The following is a 19,198-nucleotide window of genomic DNA, read 5'->3' on the forward strand; positions in this document are numbered from 1 at the left end:
TTCCACCTAGATTGGAATATGCAACAATGTTATGGTTTCTGCACAAAATGAAATTGATAAAAAAAGATCCAGATAATACAGAGAACAATGACTCAACTGATTCTCCACAAATGAAACGTACCAGGAAATAATAAAATATGTGGACCAGCCTCCAATGAAAGAGTAAGAGATGGCTTGATAGTAATATCCAGGTCATTAAAGATGGGGGTAAAATTGATAGACAAAATTATTTGATTTTGGACAGGAGAGAGTGACAATGTCATGGGTAAAAAATCTAAAACCATAAGGAAACTTAAAAACAAGTAGAATAACAGAACTAAAAGAAACAGGAACACATGGGTGTAGCTTCTTTTCTGTACATTACAATTTAGTAAATATGATAGGGTAAACGCACATACATGTACACAAGCTTAAACAAATTGTACAAGTGGTTATGAATGATAACTATAAAGGGCGGGAAATGGGAAAGTGTTCCAGTTAGGTAGATATATGCAAAGGGAAAGGAGGGACACTAACAATATGACTTAGTTTAAATCACAAAACAAGGTAAATAAAACATTATGTGACATTAAAAATAATCAACATAAGTAATTTTAAAACTGGATAAGAAAAGATGCAACAGAAAAAGAAAGAATGAAAAAATGGCCAGACACTGAGAAAAAAGTATTAAAGGATGGAATTACGAGAAAACAAAAATAAAGGAGCTTGAAAACGGCATCAAATGATGAAATCAGAATAATATTGGTTTAATTAGAGAACGATGGCTATTTAAAGGAGATATATGTTTTATTAAGACCAGGATGAATAGAAATTTTAATCCTTCAGTTGAAAAAGGAGGCTACAATTTGTGGAATAGTAATAAAAATCCATAAAAGGGATGAGATGGAACTGGGAAAAGTTAAGGCTGAAATAACTATGGGAATAGCAACATAGAAAAACGATAAAGAAGCTTTAGCAGTATATCTCCCACCTAAGACAGGAGCATAAAGTGAGGCTGAATACAAAAAATTGCTGTTAAAATCATCTGTCTCCCGTGCTTGGGGGGGGGGGGGAAGGACATAACTCTGAACTGATGAGCCATGGGATAATTAATACACTCATAGATTTAGAAATAAACAATATAATGATAATATAGATAAAAGAATAGAAATAATACCAAAAAACCTTTCCTCCATATAAAGAGGCGGCCAAATAAAAACGTAAACCCTTCCTACACCCATCTCATACCCGTCCAAAACTCATGCGTCACCCTTTCCATCTGAACGTGTCATGGATGAAGTGTCACCCCTATCTCTGCCATACCACTAAGGTCAGAGGCAACACAGCAAGACACAGTAACCCACAGCAAGGTCTAGCAGCCAAAGCTGGTTATCTATACCTCTTTATTACATGGCAACTCTTCTCCTCATTCACTCAAAATAATTTACAGAACAGACAAGAACACTCTTATGGGACATGTCATTTCCTCAATGATTTACAGCAATCTCTTTTCATTCCTATCTTTGCACTTTGTTTGACAGATATTTCACTTTCATCAAATTCCCCTCCATCCCATCCCTACACTTCATTCTTTGTCTTTCAAATTCATTCCATCTATTTCTGCTTTTCAAACTCGTTTTGCTTGTCTTTCCTCACATTTTTTTCCTATGTGCCCAAATCATCTCAGCAGTCATTGATCTATGGCACAGCTTTCTTATGTCCAATGCTCACTGGTTCACTTCCACATTTCTCATTCTATTCATTCCCATAGAGTGATGTATGTGGAGGTGAGGCAGAGAAAGTAATAAGTATAAAAATGGCAGAGGGAAAACAGTAAAAGAGAATTTGCAGTGGCATATGTCTCACCTAAGACAAGAGCGTGAAGTGAAGCTAAATACAAAGAATTGCTGTTGGGCTCGGTTGTACACCTGCAGAAGAGGACTGAAAAAAGGAGAAAATATAGTCCTGATGGAGACTTCAATTACAATGAGGTGAATTGGAAGGTGTTGGAAACATGCAAAAACTATGAGTCATGGGGTAATACACTGTTAGATATAGCAATGACCAATGTGATGACAAAGTTAGAAAACAACAAGTTTTAGAAATGAAGACAAAGCAGCAGGATTAAATTTACTGCAGACCAAAGAACCCAGTGTTGTCAAGCTTCTAAAATATGTGTGTCCCATAGGTAAAAATGAGTATGTGATCCTTAATTTTTTGATAACAGTAGGAAATGTAGTACTAAAAGATGAGTCATACTGACAAAATGGATACAACTTTCCCAGACACAAACTTTGCTATTTTGAAGAAATTGTTTGAAGAAACTAATTGGAAGGAGCTCAGGAAGCAAACTGATACACAAAAGAAATGAGAAATATTTCGGAAGTGTTACAATTTGGGTGTATATGCATATATATATGATACAAACACTTGTCGGAAGACTAGCCTGCATAAAGGATTTGATGAAATACATTATATATCATGTTCTGTACGAGTGCCCTTGGCGGAACGACTGGGCCGTGAACCAAGTCGTTTCGTTTTGTAGGGTCGAGATAGCATGGTCGGTAAGGCCTTTGTCTTGTAAGACGTAAACCGCCTAGGCAAGGGTTCGAATCCCAGCGGATGAGTCTATTTCCAAATATATATATATATATATATATATATATATGCATGAGAAATTATATGAACTCATGATTCTAAATATGCAGAAAAACCACCAAGGAAAATAATAAGATGATGACCGAGTGCTTTGTTCTGTCATTCTGGTGCAGTGTCCTGCCCATCTAGGCATCTAGCTCTTATGACGTCCTGTATATAAAGTTGCCCTGACATCTGACAAAGGTCTGTTATGGCACCTCACCCAGTGGCCTAGTTCAATGTCAAATACTGGACCAAAAATCCTTCTTAGGATGCAATTTTCAAAACCTTCTAATTTGCATTTCCTCTCCTTCATTGGGCTCCATATTTCATAGCTATATAAGTATTGGTCTTATAATTACATTGAATATTTTCTCCTTTAATCTGTAGGATATTATTGTACTTATTAGTACTCTATGTAGGGAAAAAGCACATTTGTTACCATTCCCTATTCATTAAGATATTTCTCTACCAATTAGATTGTCCTACATATTTGAACTTGTGTACAGTTTCTACTTCCAGATCTCCAATGTCAAAATTTCCATCTATTCTCTGTCATCGAGATACAAACATGTGGTTTGTTTTCTCTTGACTGCAATCTAGACTTACTTTACTCCCCATCTCCATGAAATGAGTGCTAATTACTTCTAGTTCAGCTTCTGTCTCAGATAGTAGGACTACATCATCTGCATATACAAACCAGTTGATTCTGTTGTTGTTGATGTTAATTCCTTGCACTATGTGTGTGGTGGTTTGGATTGCTTTTTCAACATAAGGTTAAGCAAGATTAGGGACATCATGCAACCTGTCCTAGCCCACTTCTCATGTCAAATAAATTGTTCTTACTAGTTCCCACTTTGACTCTACAAGTAGCAAGTTCATGCAATAGTCTCTGGTCGTCTTTCTCGACTGGCTGGCTGAGGCAGTCTTACGCTGTTGAGCTGCTCTCTGGTCATTAACAGTCCCAGGCAGATTCAATCAGTCTTGGGGAAAGTCTTGGAGCTGGGTGCAGGATCTTTGTTGGTAGACTGCTGTGAAGGCTGTAACCTAATCTATTGGCTTCTGGGTAGGCAGCTGTGCAGACTGCTTCACAGTAGTTGGGAGGGTTGGAAAATTTGCCTGCACTGCAGATGGTGCAAGTGTGTGGCTGTCTTTTTGACCTACATCAGTTTGGTGATCTTGCAGTGTGTTGGGCAGGCTTTATGAAATAATGATGTTGGTTCCACCATAGTCAGTACATTTCTGAGTCATATTCTGTCTGTTTTATTACTTCTACAGGCACAGTTTCATCTTGATTGGTCTATGTCAGTCACCTGGCATTTGTAGTAGAGGGTCAGCTCAGTCACGTGCAGATGGGAAAGGAAGCTTCACAGAGGCTGGCAGGACCTAGTTAACCCAGGTCACTTTCATGCATAAAGTCAGGTAGATTATCTGGGTATGCGATATTGTGTCCAATGCTAAAAAGAAAGGTGATGAGTGAATTGACAATATTCCCGTGTCGTATGGGTTCTTCCATATGTCGTACAGAGTAGCTGCCACTGAGAAAGTACCATGTACCATTCTCATCCAGTTGATGTTAATAACAATGAAATTTCCCAAATCCTGTTCATCACAAACTCAAAAGCCAAACATTTCTCAGAACAACACATTATCATGTGTCAGTGATTAAGTTTTTGACCTGTATATCACTTCTACATTTATCTTTTGCCTGTTTCCTTGAGTTAAAATCCATAAACTGCTCTACGTGTCTTGCTTCATCTTAGTTCACACGTATAGATATAATTTTTACATATACGAAAGCACTTCCATCTTCCTTGTGGTTTCAATCCTGATGAAAATATTTAAATCCCAGAACTTGACCTCAAATTCTTTACCTCTCAACCATGTTTTAGATATTCCTACCATATTAGAAAAAACAACAACTATGTCTTGATACTATAGACATTGAAATACATGATTTTCAAAGACCTCATGATTATTCTTTACTTTCCTTCCACATTTGCTCTTGCTTTCTATATTTAGTCCTAATTTGACTTACCAAGTATGCCCAGTTTTGCTCTCAATTTGAGTCTACTTTAAGAAAAAGGAGCTGGTTTTACACAGACCTCCAGAAAAAAGTCTGCAAAAAATTCTATACCACTGCAGGGAAGGTGGATCTAATCAGAGGCATAAAAGCCATACCGTTAGAAAACAGCCGAGGATAAAGTAAGAGGAATTCCACCTGCATGTGTACCTACGATATATCTCTTATTGACACGCACACACACACTCACCCTCAAGACATGAACGAAAAAATGAAATGGACAAGGAATCATTGATAAGAGTATGTTATTTCATATCTGTGACTGAAAAAAATGTAATGAAACAATGTCATGTGACTTACCAACTTTTCAAAGATTTTGTAGTTGATTGCCACATACGGAATGTTTAAATTTCTGCAAAGAAGACAAATATTTCATTAACAGATTATAACAGTGTTCTATGAAATAAACATGTCAATATTTATCACAAACCATCCAAATCAGAACTGATTGATACAAAAGATACACAGAAAATATCATAATAGAATGATATTGGGACACAAGTGACATTTACGTAATTATCAGATTTATGAAAATACTATAACTAATTACATAGAAATAATAATTAGACAAAATTAAAGTATTATTATTATATCATGTATTTGTACATACTCATAACATATATAACTAATATAGATACAAACATATACATACATATACTAAGGCTTTTTCCCCCTTACAAGGGGGGTAGCCAAAAAGAAAAAGGCATAAAATCATTCCCACCCATTCCATCCCTGAATACACTCCACACCCCTCCACCCTCCCTCTTATCTTAGCACCTCCTGAATGACGGGTCATCCCTGCACCTTGTCCACTGCCCTGGTTCAGAAGCAGTGTCGCAAGACACAGCACATCCACAGCAAGGCCGCTTCATTAAATCGGCCAACATACACAGAAATCATCGCAGAAGAGATGGATTCCCAATGCTTGACTGTCTCAAAGGAGTTGTAAAAGAATCACAACCTACCATTAATGCAAAGGTTAACAATTCCGCCCTCCTTTTGAGCATGAAAAGTGCTCATAAGAGGCAAGCAAGTCCTTGATACAAGAGCCCCAAGTCTCAAGGCCTCCCGCATCCAGGCAACCCATGGAGGCACAGAACTCATGCTTTAGGCAGTCAGATACTGTGAGAACATGACAACAAAATGGAGCCAGTTAGGATGGGGAAGTCCAAGTGAGATCTCTCTAAGAATCACAATCATTCAAATGAATATAAAGATACATCCCATTTGAAGATGCTGAAAGGTCAGCAAAATGTCTTAGCAAAATTTACTGCATTTCATTTTTGTTTTTTATTTTTTTCTGTCCTATGCAAGGGGGGACGGAGAGGGGGGGTCGCCGATTAAATGAAGCGGCCTTGCTGTGGATGTGCTGTGTCTTGCGACACTGCTTCTGACCCAGGGCGGTGGGCAGGGTGCAGGGATGACCCGTCATCCACGAGGTGCTCAGATGAGAGGGAGGGTGGGAGGGGTGTGGAGTGTATTTAGGGATGAAATGGGTGGGAGTGTTTTTATGCCTTTCCCTTTTTGGCTACCTCCCTTGGAAGGGGGAAAAAGCCTTGGTATATGTATGTATGTATGTATGTAAGTTCCCAATTAATTTTGGAAATTCACTTTTCCCTTATTCTCCCAACATAAATCCATGTTTCGAGAGCTAAAAAGCTTACAAAAAATTAATCACTAATAGCAATCTGTCATATGAAGAAGATTGTCAAAACTAGAACTACCAACTCTGGAACAAAGGAGAGAAAGAAGTGATTTGTTGACTGTCTACAGAATTATGAAAGGTGTAGAAGTCTTTGATAGAGACGACTTACTAAATTGGGATAAGAGGACATGGAAAGAAACTCAAAAAGGAGTTATAGAAGAGATATGAAAAAAACAACTTTCCCCACAGAGTGGTGGATGTATGGAACACACTAGATGAAACAATAGTGTGTGCAAAAACAATATAAGAATTTAAGAGCAAATTAGATATGGCGAGATACAGAGAAGGGACACCACAACCGTAGCTCTCCTTCCTGTAAGATACAAACTAGGTAAACTCTCCTACTGGGATAAGAACCCTTGCTTGAGAGGCTGCTTCTTAGGAGGCAAAGGCCGCACCATTGTGCCATGATAACCCAACAAAATGGAATGACTTAGGTCATGACCCACTCATACCATTGAGGGCAGTCATGCAGGTGCAGTATGTACTGCAATTTCATCAAATCCTTTATGCAGGCTAGTCTTCAGACAAGTTTGAGTGTCATTATGACATATGGAATTAATAAACTCTCCTAACTAAGATTCAAACCCTTGCTTGAGCACCTGCATTATAAGGCAAATGCTGTACCAATGCATCATGACAACCCTTCAACATGAAACAACTTAGATCATGACCAGTCATACCACCAATTCATGCAAGCAGCTTAAAAGATAAAGAAGAAGTAATTGAATTGATAAAAGAAAGAAACTTGGACATCTTGAGTACGTGCAACGCCTTCACCTGGGTGAAGGGATCAAATCGACGAAGGATGGAAATATATCTATTTAAAAGGGAAGAGATAAAAGGAAACATGATGTTGCTATGAAAAGAGAGTGGGTGAGGCTAACCCCTTAACATCTATAAAGGCATTGAAAGTTTGCAAAAAGACTTACGTGGCAAAGTAACGCTCATAGTGTTCGCCTCCGTTGTGTAAGTCGATGGTGAGCTGGTTGGCAAGACGGGCGAGTGGCTCCAGGATCTGTTCGAGCCCCTGGTCTCCCGGTAAGACTTCGCACCTTGCCTCGTACCTGGTGGGTTGAAATTCGGTCATTTAAAAAGTTTGGTTTCTATAGGTATTGAAGAAAAATATACAGTGTGTCTTCATGAAAGAAAGCAACCTCATTTCAATGTGCTATCATTCCCAATGCTGAATGAAATCATCTGGTATTATGAAGGATTGAATTTGTAGAGCACATCACTTTGGTAAAAAAAAAATTCATTCTACTGGGGCATTCTCTGCAATAAAAAAAAAAAAAAAAAAAAAAAAAAAAAAATCAACTCATATTAACACCCCCTCTTCAATTTTGCTGAAATTTGGTCTACGGGTAGTTTTAGGGCCCTAAACACATTTTTGAAATTTAAAGATCAATCTGAACAACTGTTCAGGAGACATGAATTCAGATATCCTTATAAGGGGGAAATAGCCATTGGTATATGTACATATGTTTATATATATATATATATATATATATTATATATATATATATATATATATATATATATATATATACATATATATATATGGGCATAAGAGGGGAGAACAGAGACAAATCAATAGGAAGTATGAAGTGAGAAATTACACAAAGAAAAGAGGACCATTCAAAAGTCCAGTCTAGTTGGACAGGAGCAATTCAACAGTGCTACTGGGTCTAACAGCAGTCCTAACACTGCCCACCCTTACCTACAGAGGACACTGGCGTACCATTCGAGGGTGCCCTTTTTGAGAGCCACTACGACCTCCCCACGAACTTCTTTGTGGAAAGGACACAGCCGCCAATATGACCGTGCCTCTGCTATCAATGCTATGCACCTGCAGGAGAAATGTTGGATTAGAGAAAGTCTTTCTGACTGAGTGTGGTGGTGTTTGTGTTGGTGGGGAGAAATGGAGAGAAATAAAAGTAGGTTGGACATAAGGGAGGTTGAAAAAATGGGACAGTCAGAAAAGAAAAGAAAATACCATTGGATATATGCATAAACCCAAAATGGACTGATCAATATATATACATATACATATATATATATATATATATATATATATATATATATATATATATACATACATATATATATATACATATACATATATATATATATATATATATATATATACATATACAGATGCTCCTCTACTTATGTTCATTCGTTTTACGTTTTTTCGATTTTACGTTTGAACTGACTGTAAATTTTTTTTTATATATAATTTTTTTTTAATGAATTTTTTAGTTTAGCGCGCTCTCCGTAGTTCAAACGATAATTACGCATGACGCTGCGTCCATTGTTTACATGGCACAAACGACAGACTGAACGTGCCTTGCCTTCCCCTCCTCCTCCTCCCCCTCCTCATCCACCATCTCAATTTATGTTGCTTGAATTTAATTTATTTGAAATTAATGTTATCATTTTACAATGTTATGTGTGTAATTAATGATTTAGGGGTGTTTTATAAGATACGGTAATAGAATTTATGAATGTATGGTACAGTAACAACTTACGTTCATTTTCAACTTACGTTCGGCCGTTCGGAACGTAACTAAAACGTAAGTTGAGGAGCGTCTGTATATATATATATACATACATATATATATATATATATATATATATATACATATATATATATATATATATATACATATATATATATTTCTAAATAGAAATGTAGTAGCACATTTGTAGATAACACACAGGAACCCACAGTCGGAGAAAGAATAAACTTCGAATAGAGAATAATCCTATATTTCGGCTATCAACTGTAGCCCTCTTCAGGAAAGTACATAAGATAGAGAACAGAGGGGACTTATAAACTGCAGTAAGAAGAGATGTGGACAGTTGACCTCACTCAGACGCGGGGCTAACTGGGGTGGCGGAGGAGGGAGGGGGTGAGGAGAGGGGAGGATGTAACGTCCGCACGAGCTTATTTATTGCTGCGCGTGAGATAATGTCAGGTGTCCACTGCCCTTTAGAAATATTAATATTAGGGCATTCCTCAATTAATGCTGATTCGACTATTTTCCTCCTGAAACCACAGTGGGACTTGAACACTAATCTGGCCTTACCCCAGTCGAAAGAATGATTCTTATTTTTAACATGAAGAAAAACAGCCGAATTTTCCTGCCCATACCTAATTGACCTTTTATGTTCTGCCAATCTAGTGTTCAAGTCTCTCCCGGTTTGACCCAAGTAAACCAAATCACAATCTTTGCAGGGCAAACAATAAACACCAGGTGACTCAACTTCCTTCGGCTTTTGTTGAACGTTCACAATTTGCTTACGTACGGTGTTAGGATAGTGATAAGCAATAGTGAGACGTTCACGAGGAAACAATTTAGTAGAAGAACTGATGGTATTATTGAATGGAATCTTTAAAATGTCCTTAAAGGAGCGGTGAAAATTTGAGGGGACGGAAGTTTTAAAATGGTTGGCCCTAGCCTTACTGAGGGCTTGGTCCAGAAACCAAGGAGGATAAGCCAACTTCTCAAGTTGACATTTGATCACCTCAATCTCGTGGTCCAGAAATTGAGGACTGCAAATCCTGAAAGCCCTCAGGATTTGCAGTCCTCAATTTCTGGACCACGAGATTGAGGTGATCAAATGTCAACTTGAGAAGTTGGCTTATCCTCCTTGGTTTCTGGACCAAGCCCTCAGTAAGGCTAGGGCCAACCATTTTAAAACTTCCGTCCCCTCAAATTTTCACCGCTCCTTTAAGGACATTTTAAAGATTCCATTCAATAATACCATCAGTTCTTCTACTAAATTGTTTCCTCGTGAACGTCTCACTATTGCTTATCACTATCCTAACACCGTACGTAAGCAAATTGTGAACGTTCAACAAAAGCCGAAGGAAGTTGAGTCACCTGGTGTTTATTGTTTGCCCTGCAAAGATTGTGATTTGGTTTACTTGGGTCAAACCAGGAGAGACTTGAACACTAGATTGGCAGAACATAAAAGGTCAATTAGGTATGGGCAGGAAAATTCGGCTGTTTTTCTTCATGTTAAAAATAAGAATCATTCTTTCGACTGGGGTAAGGCCAGATTAGTGTTCAAGTCCCACTGTGGTTTCAGGAGGAAAATAGTCGAATCAGCATTAATTGAGGAATGCCCTAATATTAATATTTCTAAAGGGCAGTGGACACCTGACATTATCTCACGCGCAGCAATAAATAAGCTCGTGCGGACGTTACATCCTCCCCTCTCCTCACCCCCTCCCTCCTCCGCCACCCCAGTTAGCCCTGCATCTGAGTGAGGTCAACTGTCCACATCTCTTCTTACTGCAGTTTATAAGTCCCCTCTGTTCTCTATCTTATGTACTTTCCTGAAGAGGGCTACAGTTGATAGCCGAAATATAGGATTATTCTCTATTCGAAGTTTATTCTTTCTCCGACTGTGGGTTCCTGTGTGATATATATATATATATATACATATATATATATATATATATATATATATATTTTTTTTTTTTTTTTTTTTTACTTTGACAATTCATCCCAATTTTGACAATTTGCTTGCAATGTTTAATAAAAGTTGCACAGGATGATCTAGAAATAGCTTCTTATGTCTTGGTTTTATGACTTGGCAGCATTTTTACTACCTGAACAGGATATTGTGGCTATGAAGGGGGGTATAGTGAGAAGGACAGAGGGCTAGTGAGGATGTCCTTTATTTGTGAGTTCGGAACTGAACTAATTTTATATGTGGCCAGAAGCGTATATATACACATCCCATGGGCAACCTTAGGTCATGCAGGGATTCAGCAGCAAGGGCCTAACAGTGAAGGCTGGTGTGCATGTTATGTCCAAGTAATACATTTCCCTATAATTCATCTCCACCTTTCACTGTCTTCTCCCAACAGATTTCTTTACAGTTAAAATCTCCCATAAGTACCACGTGTGTGTGTGCAAGAGAAATTTTGTGTTAAGATGATATGTCTTACTGTTTTCATTTAATCTTTTTACTTCCCCAGAAAGGGAAAGAACTGTATTAGTTCTGTGCAAAATTGAGTCATGAAGTCAGTAAATCTGGAAGCTGATTCAATGAATTGGAACTTACATGCAAGAAGGACCCTGGACAGACTTGGTGCTTACTTGAGTAAAGCCTCGAACCTAAGCATGTTGGTCTTGGAGGGTGTAGGAAATACATTACGGTGGTGCTTGATGACCAGAAGGCAGTGCTCCAAGAAGTTTGTGTACGACTCTGCTAGCATCTCTTGCTGAGGGATAAAAATGAGTATGGTTGGTTTAGTATCTTTTCCACTATTCACTCCTTCCACCTTCTTTTTTATACAATTCTTCTTCTATCTCTTCCCCCACCCCTCTTTCTTGACATCCTTGTCCATATTCTACTCCTTCACCTCTTTATCCCTGGTAAGTACCAGAAAATTTCATAAAACAAAGGCTCAAATCCAAGCCTTGTAGCATTTATGAATTTAAGTTTAAGATCCAGCTTACATGATTAATTATTCTTTTACTAATCATTCATGTGAAAACATTTAGCACTTCTGGACCTCCACTGTCCGTTACTAAACTTTTTATACTGTATTGTAATTTTCCTTTCAAAAAGATACACTTAACCAGTCACTACTTGCAATTTGTATTTGTAGTACTGCATGCTTGACTAACTGCAGTATCTGTTTGTGACTTTTGGGTCTTATCCCTCCCTTGCCTACTTTTATCTGGGACACAGGTTGGAATGGCCCAACCAGATGAGTTAACTAGATGAGTCTTCCCTAATAATGACATTCCACAGAGTTGAATCAAATGGTCTGGTGCTAATCAAAAATATTAAGACTCATTTGATACATAAGAAGGTGAATCTACAGGTAATTTGAAAAAAAATCTTTATTCCTGTAGTCCCTGAGCAGTCCACAGACCTCAAATGTCTTTGTCCAATCAGACTGAAGTCGGATGAGCCAGATAGGAAGGTATACACTGCATTTGAAACTTCTTAAACTAGGTGAAGAATTCTGAATCAATTAAAGTCTCTTCTTCCTTCCACCTTCCTTGTCTTTGAATGTATACTATACTTTAACTTTATCTTTTCTCTTTCTTCCCTTTCCCTCCTCCCTATTATTCTCATGCTGCCAGTCTGAACTATCATTCATCTCTCTTTTCTCACTCTTCTTTTCTTACTTCCTCTTTGCTCAGGGTCTCCGTGTCCCAAAGCTCCTCCAGGTTGTGCAGCAGCTTGAGGATGATTCTGTAGTCCATGGGTCGCTCTTGATGCTTCTTGACAATGGAGATCCAGCGACACATTGTCTCCTGCAACTTGGTCAGGTCACCTTGGATTGCATGCTGATGCAGGATGGTCTCTGCTGCTGTACTTAACTCGCCATCCCACGTCAGGCAGTCGTCCTGTTTCCCGAAGAAGGGACAGAAACAGAAAGATAACCTTATTATCATCAATTGTGGTAGGGTGATAAAGGGGAAAGGAAACACAGGTGGAGTAGCATGCAAAGTACATTTTCAGATATGAAGACTGCGTGGTGATAGTGGTGAAGGAGATATCTCTTCTGCGCAGATATCTTCTGCATGGTGATAGTGGTGAAGGAGGAGGAGGAGGAGGGTGATGTTGGTTGTGGTGGAGGGTTGTGTTGAACATTTGTGAGTGAGTCAGTTAAGTATTTAAAGGTGAAATATGCATATCTGGACTATCTTCCACAATATACAGTAGTTCTCTTACAATTACAAAAATTTTTGGAAACAACATTGTATTGCTGCAACAATATACTAACATCCTCAGGAATATTTTAATATGTTAATTACATCACAGATCTGGTTTGGGTGTCCGCAATCGTACATACAATTACAAGCACCCCTTTATTTACATTGCCGCTGAAGTGGTTCCAAGGTTTGTCTGGATATACAGATTTCTAACATTATAATTTACCCTAAACATTCAGAATCTTAAGATTTTGGCTTTGACTGCATGTCATACTAACAGTAACTTCCAAGTATTACTATACTGACCTTGTACTTGACTAGTTCATGCTGAAGGAAGATGGAGATGATTTGCTCGTGTTGGCGCACCTCCGTCCAAGGTTCTTCTTCCGAAGTCCCTCTGAAGGAGAAAGATAATAAAATGAAGGCCACTGGGCCCTTTTGATGCAGTGATGCCCCATTTAGGTTTTATTTTTGCTTTATGGTAGTTGTGATAGATCCTGTTATCATTTCTTTCGCAACTGATGTTGTTGCTGTTGTTTTTATGTTTCTTTTGCAGTTTTGTTGACAGTGAAGTTACCAATCTTAAAGCTTAATTTACTTTGATGTGTCTAGTGTTTTTATTGTTCTAGTTGTGGTGGTATCTACGTCTATAGTACTGTTTGCTTTTGTTGTGGGTGCAACAGGTATAAAAATTTTAATACAAAGAAATAATTTGCTTGACTGCATTGTGATGATATGGTGATAACAAATTAACAGTGCAGAATTGGGAGCATTAAACCTTCCTTAAGACTGACACATATTTTGTAGGAGAATGGGCACAAACACACATACAAACAAAGATTGGAGAAATTACATCTATCAACACTGGAACAGAGAAGAGAAAGAGATGATCTGTTGACCATTTACAGAATTATGAAAGGGACGGAAGTTGTTGATAGAGACAACTATCAAAATGGGACAGAAGAGAAACAAGAAGACACGAGAAGAAGCTAAAGAAGGACAGTTACAGAAGAGATTTGAAAAAGAATAGCTTCCCATATAGAGTGATTGATGTCTGGAATAAACTAAATGGAGAAACAGTGAGTGCCAAAACTATACAAGATTTTAAGAACAAACTGGATGTGGAGAGATATGAAAACAGGTCTCTACGAACATAGCTCTCATCCCGTAAAATACAGTACAATATAAAATTGGTGCAAAGGAAGTAAAGAAAATGGGATCTGAAAAAGACCTGGGAGTAATCATCACAAAAGACATGTCCCCTGATAAACAGATAAACAAAATTGTCGGAAAAACCTACAGCTTGCTAACATCAATAAAGGTGGCTTTTACTCACTTGGACAAAGAAATGGTAAAGAAAATACTAGTCACACTGATAAGGCCAAAATTGGAGTATACAGCAACACTATGGTCACCCAGTACCAAAAAGAATATAAGGAAAATTGAGAGAATCCAGAGAGCAACTACGAAGATGGCCCCAACACTTTCAAAACTGTCATATGAAGAGAGATTGTCAATATTTGAATTACCAACTCTGGAACAAAGAAGTGAAAGAGGTGACTTGTTGACTATAGAATCATGAGAGGTATGAAAGTCCTTGATAGAGAAAACTTACTAAATTGGGATAAGAGAAATACAAGGGGACATAGAAGGAAGCTCAAAAAAGCCAGTTATAGAAGAGACCTGAAAAAGAACACCCTAAAGAGTGGTGGATGTATAGAACAAACTAGCCAAAACAACATTGTGTGCAAAAGCCATACACAAATTTAAGACCAAACTAGACACTGTGAGATACAGAGATGGAACACCACGAGCGCAGTTCCCCCTCCCATAAGGTACAACTAGGTGGTACAATTGTCCACCTACCTATCTTCTCTGGTGGATAACCACATTTTAAGGTTAATCTGTCCCTGGATGTTGGAGCGGAGTGATCGTCCTTCGAGGGAATACCACCGGTCCAGCCCAGTACTTGGGATATCCTGGAAACAAAGAGCAAATGGAGTTGTCACTAGATATAGATACTTGTATATAACAGTGAAAATTATGTCAAAAATATGTTTATGTATTATTTGATCTGTATATACACTCATGTCAGAAATGTGTATATGTATTGTGTGATCTGTATGTATTCTCATACCTCACTGGGGATCGCCAGAGTTGAATAAACTTTTCAAACACAATACAAATGCATATTTTTCCACAAATAGATTACTATCTTCCTTTTTATTTTATTTTGTTCCACACCCACAATTATTCAAGCACTCAACTACTACGTTTTTGATTGAAGACTTTCTCCCAGATCTTCTTTTACCTTAAGTCCTATACCTTTCTGAGGAGAAACCAAAATAGAGGAATATTCCCGGTCTTTTTTATTTCATTTCATTTAGTCCCATTCTACAACCACTCATGGGAATACTGTGCCGGCATTCCTGTCCCCCAACACAAAAGCATGGGGAATGAAATGTTAGTGACTTAGGAGTAGTAGAGTGGGCAACAGAAAGGAGAGACAGCAAAAGTGAAAAGTGGGTTCGCATTCCACTGTATATGTGGACTGGTCTCTGACACAGACGAATGCAGTATGGCCGATCCTTATGGGTGCCTCTAAAGTCCCCAAGATACTGACTACATATAATTATTGGGTGTATGTATTTGTACATAAATCCTTGAATTCCAATGCACAATCACATTCGTAAACTGTGAAATGTTGGGCAAACCCACCTGTAGAGGAATGTTGACACATCCTAAGAAGTCGTCTTGGCCCCCAGATCTTGCCGACTGTGCGATCTGCTTGAAGAACCTCCCAAGTCCTTTAACACCCTTTACCTCATTGAGCTTAGACACAACGTCGAACACTGAAGACTCATCATCGTGGTCCCTGAAGGGGTAGATAGGGAAGGAAAGGCATATTTAGTTATGGTCAAATAGAAACATTTCCATCAATTTGTCTTAATAAATCAATGAGATTCAATAAACCTGGAGGAAAAAAATTCCAATTTTATTGAAAGAAACTGCCGATTTGTTAATTAGATCATGTAAGAGTATATAATTCCTGTTTGTAATAAATAATAGCAACCTTGGATTGAGTGGTCAGAAAACAAACAGGCTCTTTAAAGTAAATAATCCACATGTATTTATTCTGAGTGTCAATAAAATAACACTGGTCAACAACCAAAATGCTTCCGAGACCAGAGGAACAATTTCCAACTAATTTAAGGTCACTGATAATGAGTGGAGTGTATTCAGGGATGGAATGGGTGGGAATGATTTTATACCTTTTTCTTTTTGGCTACCCCCCTTGTAAGGGGGAAAAAGCCTTGGTATATGCATGTATGTATGATAATGAATAACATGGTTAAAATGATTTGTTAGCTCTACTTTTCAAGATACCCCTACATGTCACAACAGGTTCCAACAGGCTTGTGGCAGTGTGTTTTTTACCACACTCACAGTCTCATTACCCTTCAGTATTGTTCCAGCATTCATAGAAGGTGGTTGCGTTGTGCAAGTTTACATTTTGAGGTGAAAGGTAGGTAATTTTCATATCCAAACACTTTATAAACTTGTAATAAATATTCACTGAGCAAGCTATTGATATGCATGTGAGGGATTTTATATCAATTTTATTTTCCTACCGAATGATATAAATACTTCTACTATGCTGTCATGCTCTGTATTATAATGATAAATTTATGAATGAATTTTCTCTTTATCTTCTAACTGTTTGTTGTTTTCTTTCAGATGCTTTGTACTTGTGTGAATACATACATACATACATATACCAAGGCTTTTTCCCCCTTACAAGGGAGGTAGCCAAAAAGGGGAAGGCATAAAAACACTCCCACCCATTTCATCCCTACATACACCCCACACCCCTCCCACCCTCCCTCTCATCTGAGCACCTCCTGGATGCAAGAGGGGGACGGAGAGGGGGGGTCGCCGATTAAACGAAGCGGCCTTGCTGTGGATGTGCTGTGTCTTGCGACACTGCTTCTGACTCAGGGCGGTGGGCAGGGTGCAGGGATGACTTGTGTGAATAAGGCAGAAAAATTCTACTACATTTGTGGTTCGGTGACCTTTGCATCAGAGAAGTGTCGTATAAAGGCTATGGTTAGAAAGGCATATTACCTACATTTTGGACACAAGATTAGTGACCAGGATAAGAACTGGGCTCCTCATATATGCTGCAACTCTTGTACTACTAACCTATGCCAATGACTGAACAGGAAGAGGAAAGGAATGCCTTTTGCTGCGACAATGACGTGGCAGGAGCCACAATAAAGGCGGCATTTACTTACTTGGATGAAGAAATAGTGAAGAAAATACTAGTCACACTGATAAGGCCAAGACTGGAGTATGCAACAACACTATGGTCACCCAGTACCAAAAAGAATATAAGGAAAATTGAAAGAATCCAAAGAGCAACTACAAAGATGGTCCCCACACTTTTAGAACTGTCATACAAAGAGAGATTGTCAAAACTAGAGTTATTGACCCTGGAACAAAGAAGAGAAAAAGGAAACTTGTTGACCATCTATAGAATCATGAGAGGTGTGGAAGTCCTTCATAGAGAAGACTTACTAAATTGGGATATGAAAAATACAGGAGGGCATGGAAAGAAACTCAAAAAGGACAGTTATAGAAGAGACCTGAAAAAGAACACCTTTCCCCACAGAGTGGTGGATATATGGAACAAACTGGATGAAATGATAGTGTGTGCAAAACCTATACACGAATTTAAGAACAATTTTGATACTGTGAGATACAGAGACAGGACACCACAAGTGTAGCTCCCTTTTCCATAAGATACAACTAGGTAAATACACTCACACACACTTGTGTGCACTCAATTGCACACAAAGCTGTGAATAGACTACTTGGTTAGAGCACTGTAGAAAAGCAACTCACCAAATATCAAGATGAAGGATGTCTGAAGAGATGTCATCGATGTCTCTAGGGGTGGGGGTGGGCGTTGTTGAAGAAGTACGTGATGGGATATCCCAGGGCATCAGAGGAGAGACGGTGGCAGGTGCAGCAGTTGATGATGCCGTTGAAATGCCATTCCAGATTTTCAGGTCATCAGGGAAAAGGGGCCAAGATTAATAAGTTGAGTGAACTAAATAAGACTCCCTTTCTCCCTCCACCAATCTCTTTCTCTTTATATCTACCTCCCCCATTCTCATGCTCTCTCTCTCCCTTCCTCCCAATCTCTTTCTCTCTCTCTCTCTTTATCTCTAACTCTCCCACTCTCATTCTCTTTCTCTCTCTCTCCCTCTATCTCTCTTTCTCCCTCTCTCTTTTACCCTTTTGTCTGTTTGCATACCTGTCTATATGTTTTTTATAGGTATGTTATTTTCTTTTTTATTCTATTTTTTTTGTCATTTTGTGTCACTTTGTCCATTTGTATGTCATGTTTATCTGCTTCTTCCCTTCTCTTCCTTATCTAATTGCCCCCTTACAATGTTCCTATTGATCACACACACCCAAGTACAAACTTTGTCTCCACAACTTCATGTGTTGCTATCACTTTCTCTCTCTTTCTTCTTTCTCATACAGGCATATACAGCCATGTAGAAAAAACATCTCATGATACTGGAAATATCATTTAGAAGTCAAAGGTATACGTACAGACGGAACTTTTCGTTCCAGCGAGGGTTTAGGGTGTGTGGTTTGACGGAGGTTGCTCGGATGATCTTAGCCGGAATAGCGTTGGAGAGGGAATCTCGATGCTCGATCCGGGCCTCTCGCCTGGGCTCTGGCTTCCGTTTGAAACTCAGCCGGAAGCTGGAAAGGAGAGATTTAATTAAGGACTTGGGAAGTGATAGACAGGGAGGGTGAGAGAGAGAGATGGGGGAAGGGGAAGACATGAGGAGAGAAAGAGGAGCCTGAATAATGGAGGAGGAGGATGGTCCATTGCAAGAAGAGAAGGGGATTGAGAATGAAAAAGATATAATGAGCACATGAGACAACAATAAAAACAGGACAGAAGGATAAGGAGAAATACAGCTGTGTATGTACATTAATGTGGGTTTATTCCTGATTTTTCTTTCCTTATTCAAAGAATGAACTAAATAAAATACCACATGTGTAAAAATCACATACACA

At 38.5% G+C, this 19,198-nt stretch overlaps 1 protein-coding gene across 1 annotated transcript in view; it reads right to left on the reverse strand.

Moving 5' to 3' along the window:
* unc-13-4A (BAI1 associated protein 3) overlaps nucleotides 1–19,198 on the reverse strand; it is a 207,203-nt gene that overhangs the window by 57,431 nt on the left and 130,574 nt on the right. Inside the window, exons 9-18 of the mRNA XM_076179939.1 lie at nucleotides 18,722–18,877; nucleotides 18,002–18,046; nucleotides 15,815–15,971; nucleotides 14,963–15,075; nucleotides 13,403–13,493; nucleotides 12,566–12,787; nucleotides 11,522–11,646; nucleotides 8,125–8,253; nucleotides 7,337–7,471; nucleotides 5,000–5,051 (exon numbers count right to left, since the gene is read on the reverse strand). Of these exons, the coding sequence (XP_076036054.1) occupies nucleotides 5,000–5,051; nucleotides 7,337–7,471; nucleotides 8,125–8,253; nucleotides 11,522–11,646; nucleotides 12,566–12,787; nucleotides 13,403–13,493; nucleotides 14,963–15,075; nucleotides 15,815–15,971; nucleotides 18,002–18,046; nucleotides 18,722–18,877 (1,225 nt within the window). The remainder of the gene's footprint in view (nucleotides 1–4,999; nucleotides 5,052–7,336; nucleotides 7,472–8,124; nucleotides 8,254–11,521; nucleotides 11,647–12,565; nucleotides 12,788–13,402; nucleotides 13,494–14,962; nucleotides 15,076–15,814; nucleotides 15,972–18,001; nucleotides 18,047–18,721; nucleotides 18,878–19,198) is intronic.

This window comes from Oratosquilla oratoria, chromosome 43 (assembly GCF_046742065.1).
Source record: "Oratosquilla oratoria isolate Oo_2021 chromosome 43, ASM4674206v1, whole genome shotgun sequence".
NCBI lineage: Eukaryota > Metazoa > Arthropoda > Malacostraca > Stomatopoda > Squillidae > Oratosquilla > Oratosquilla oratoria.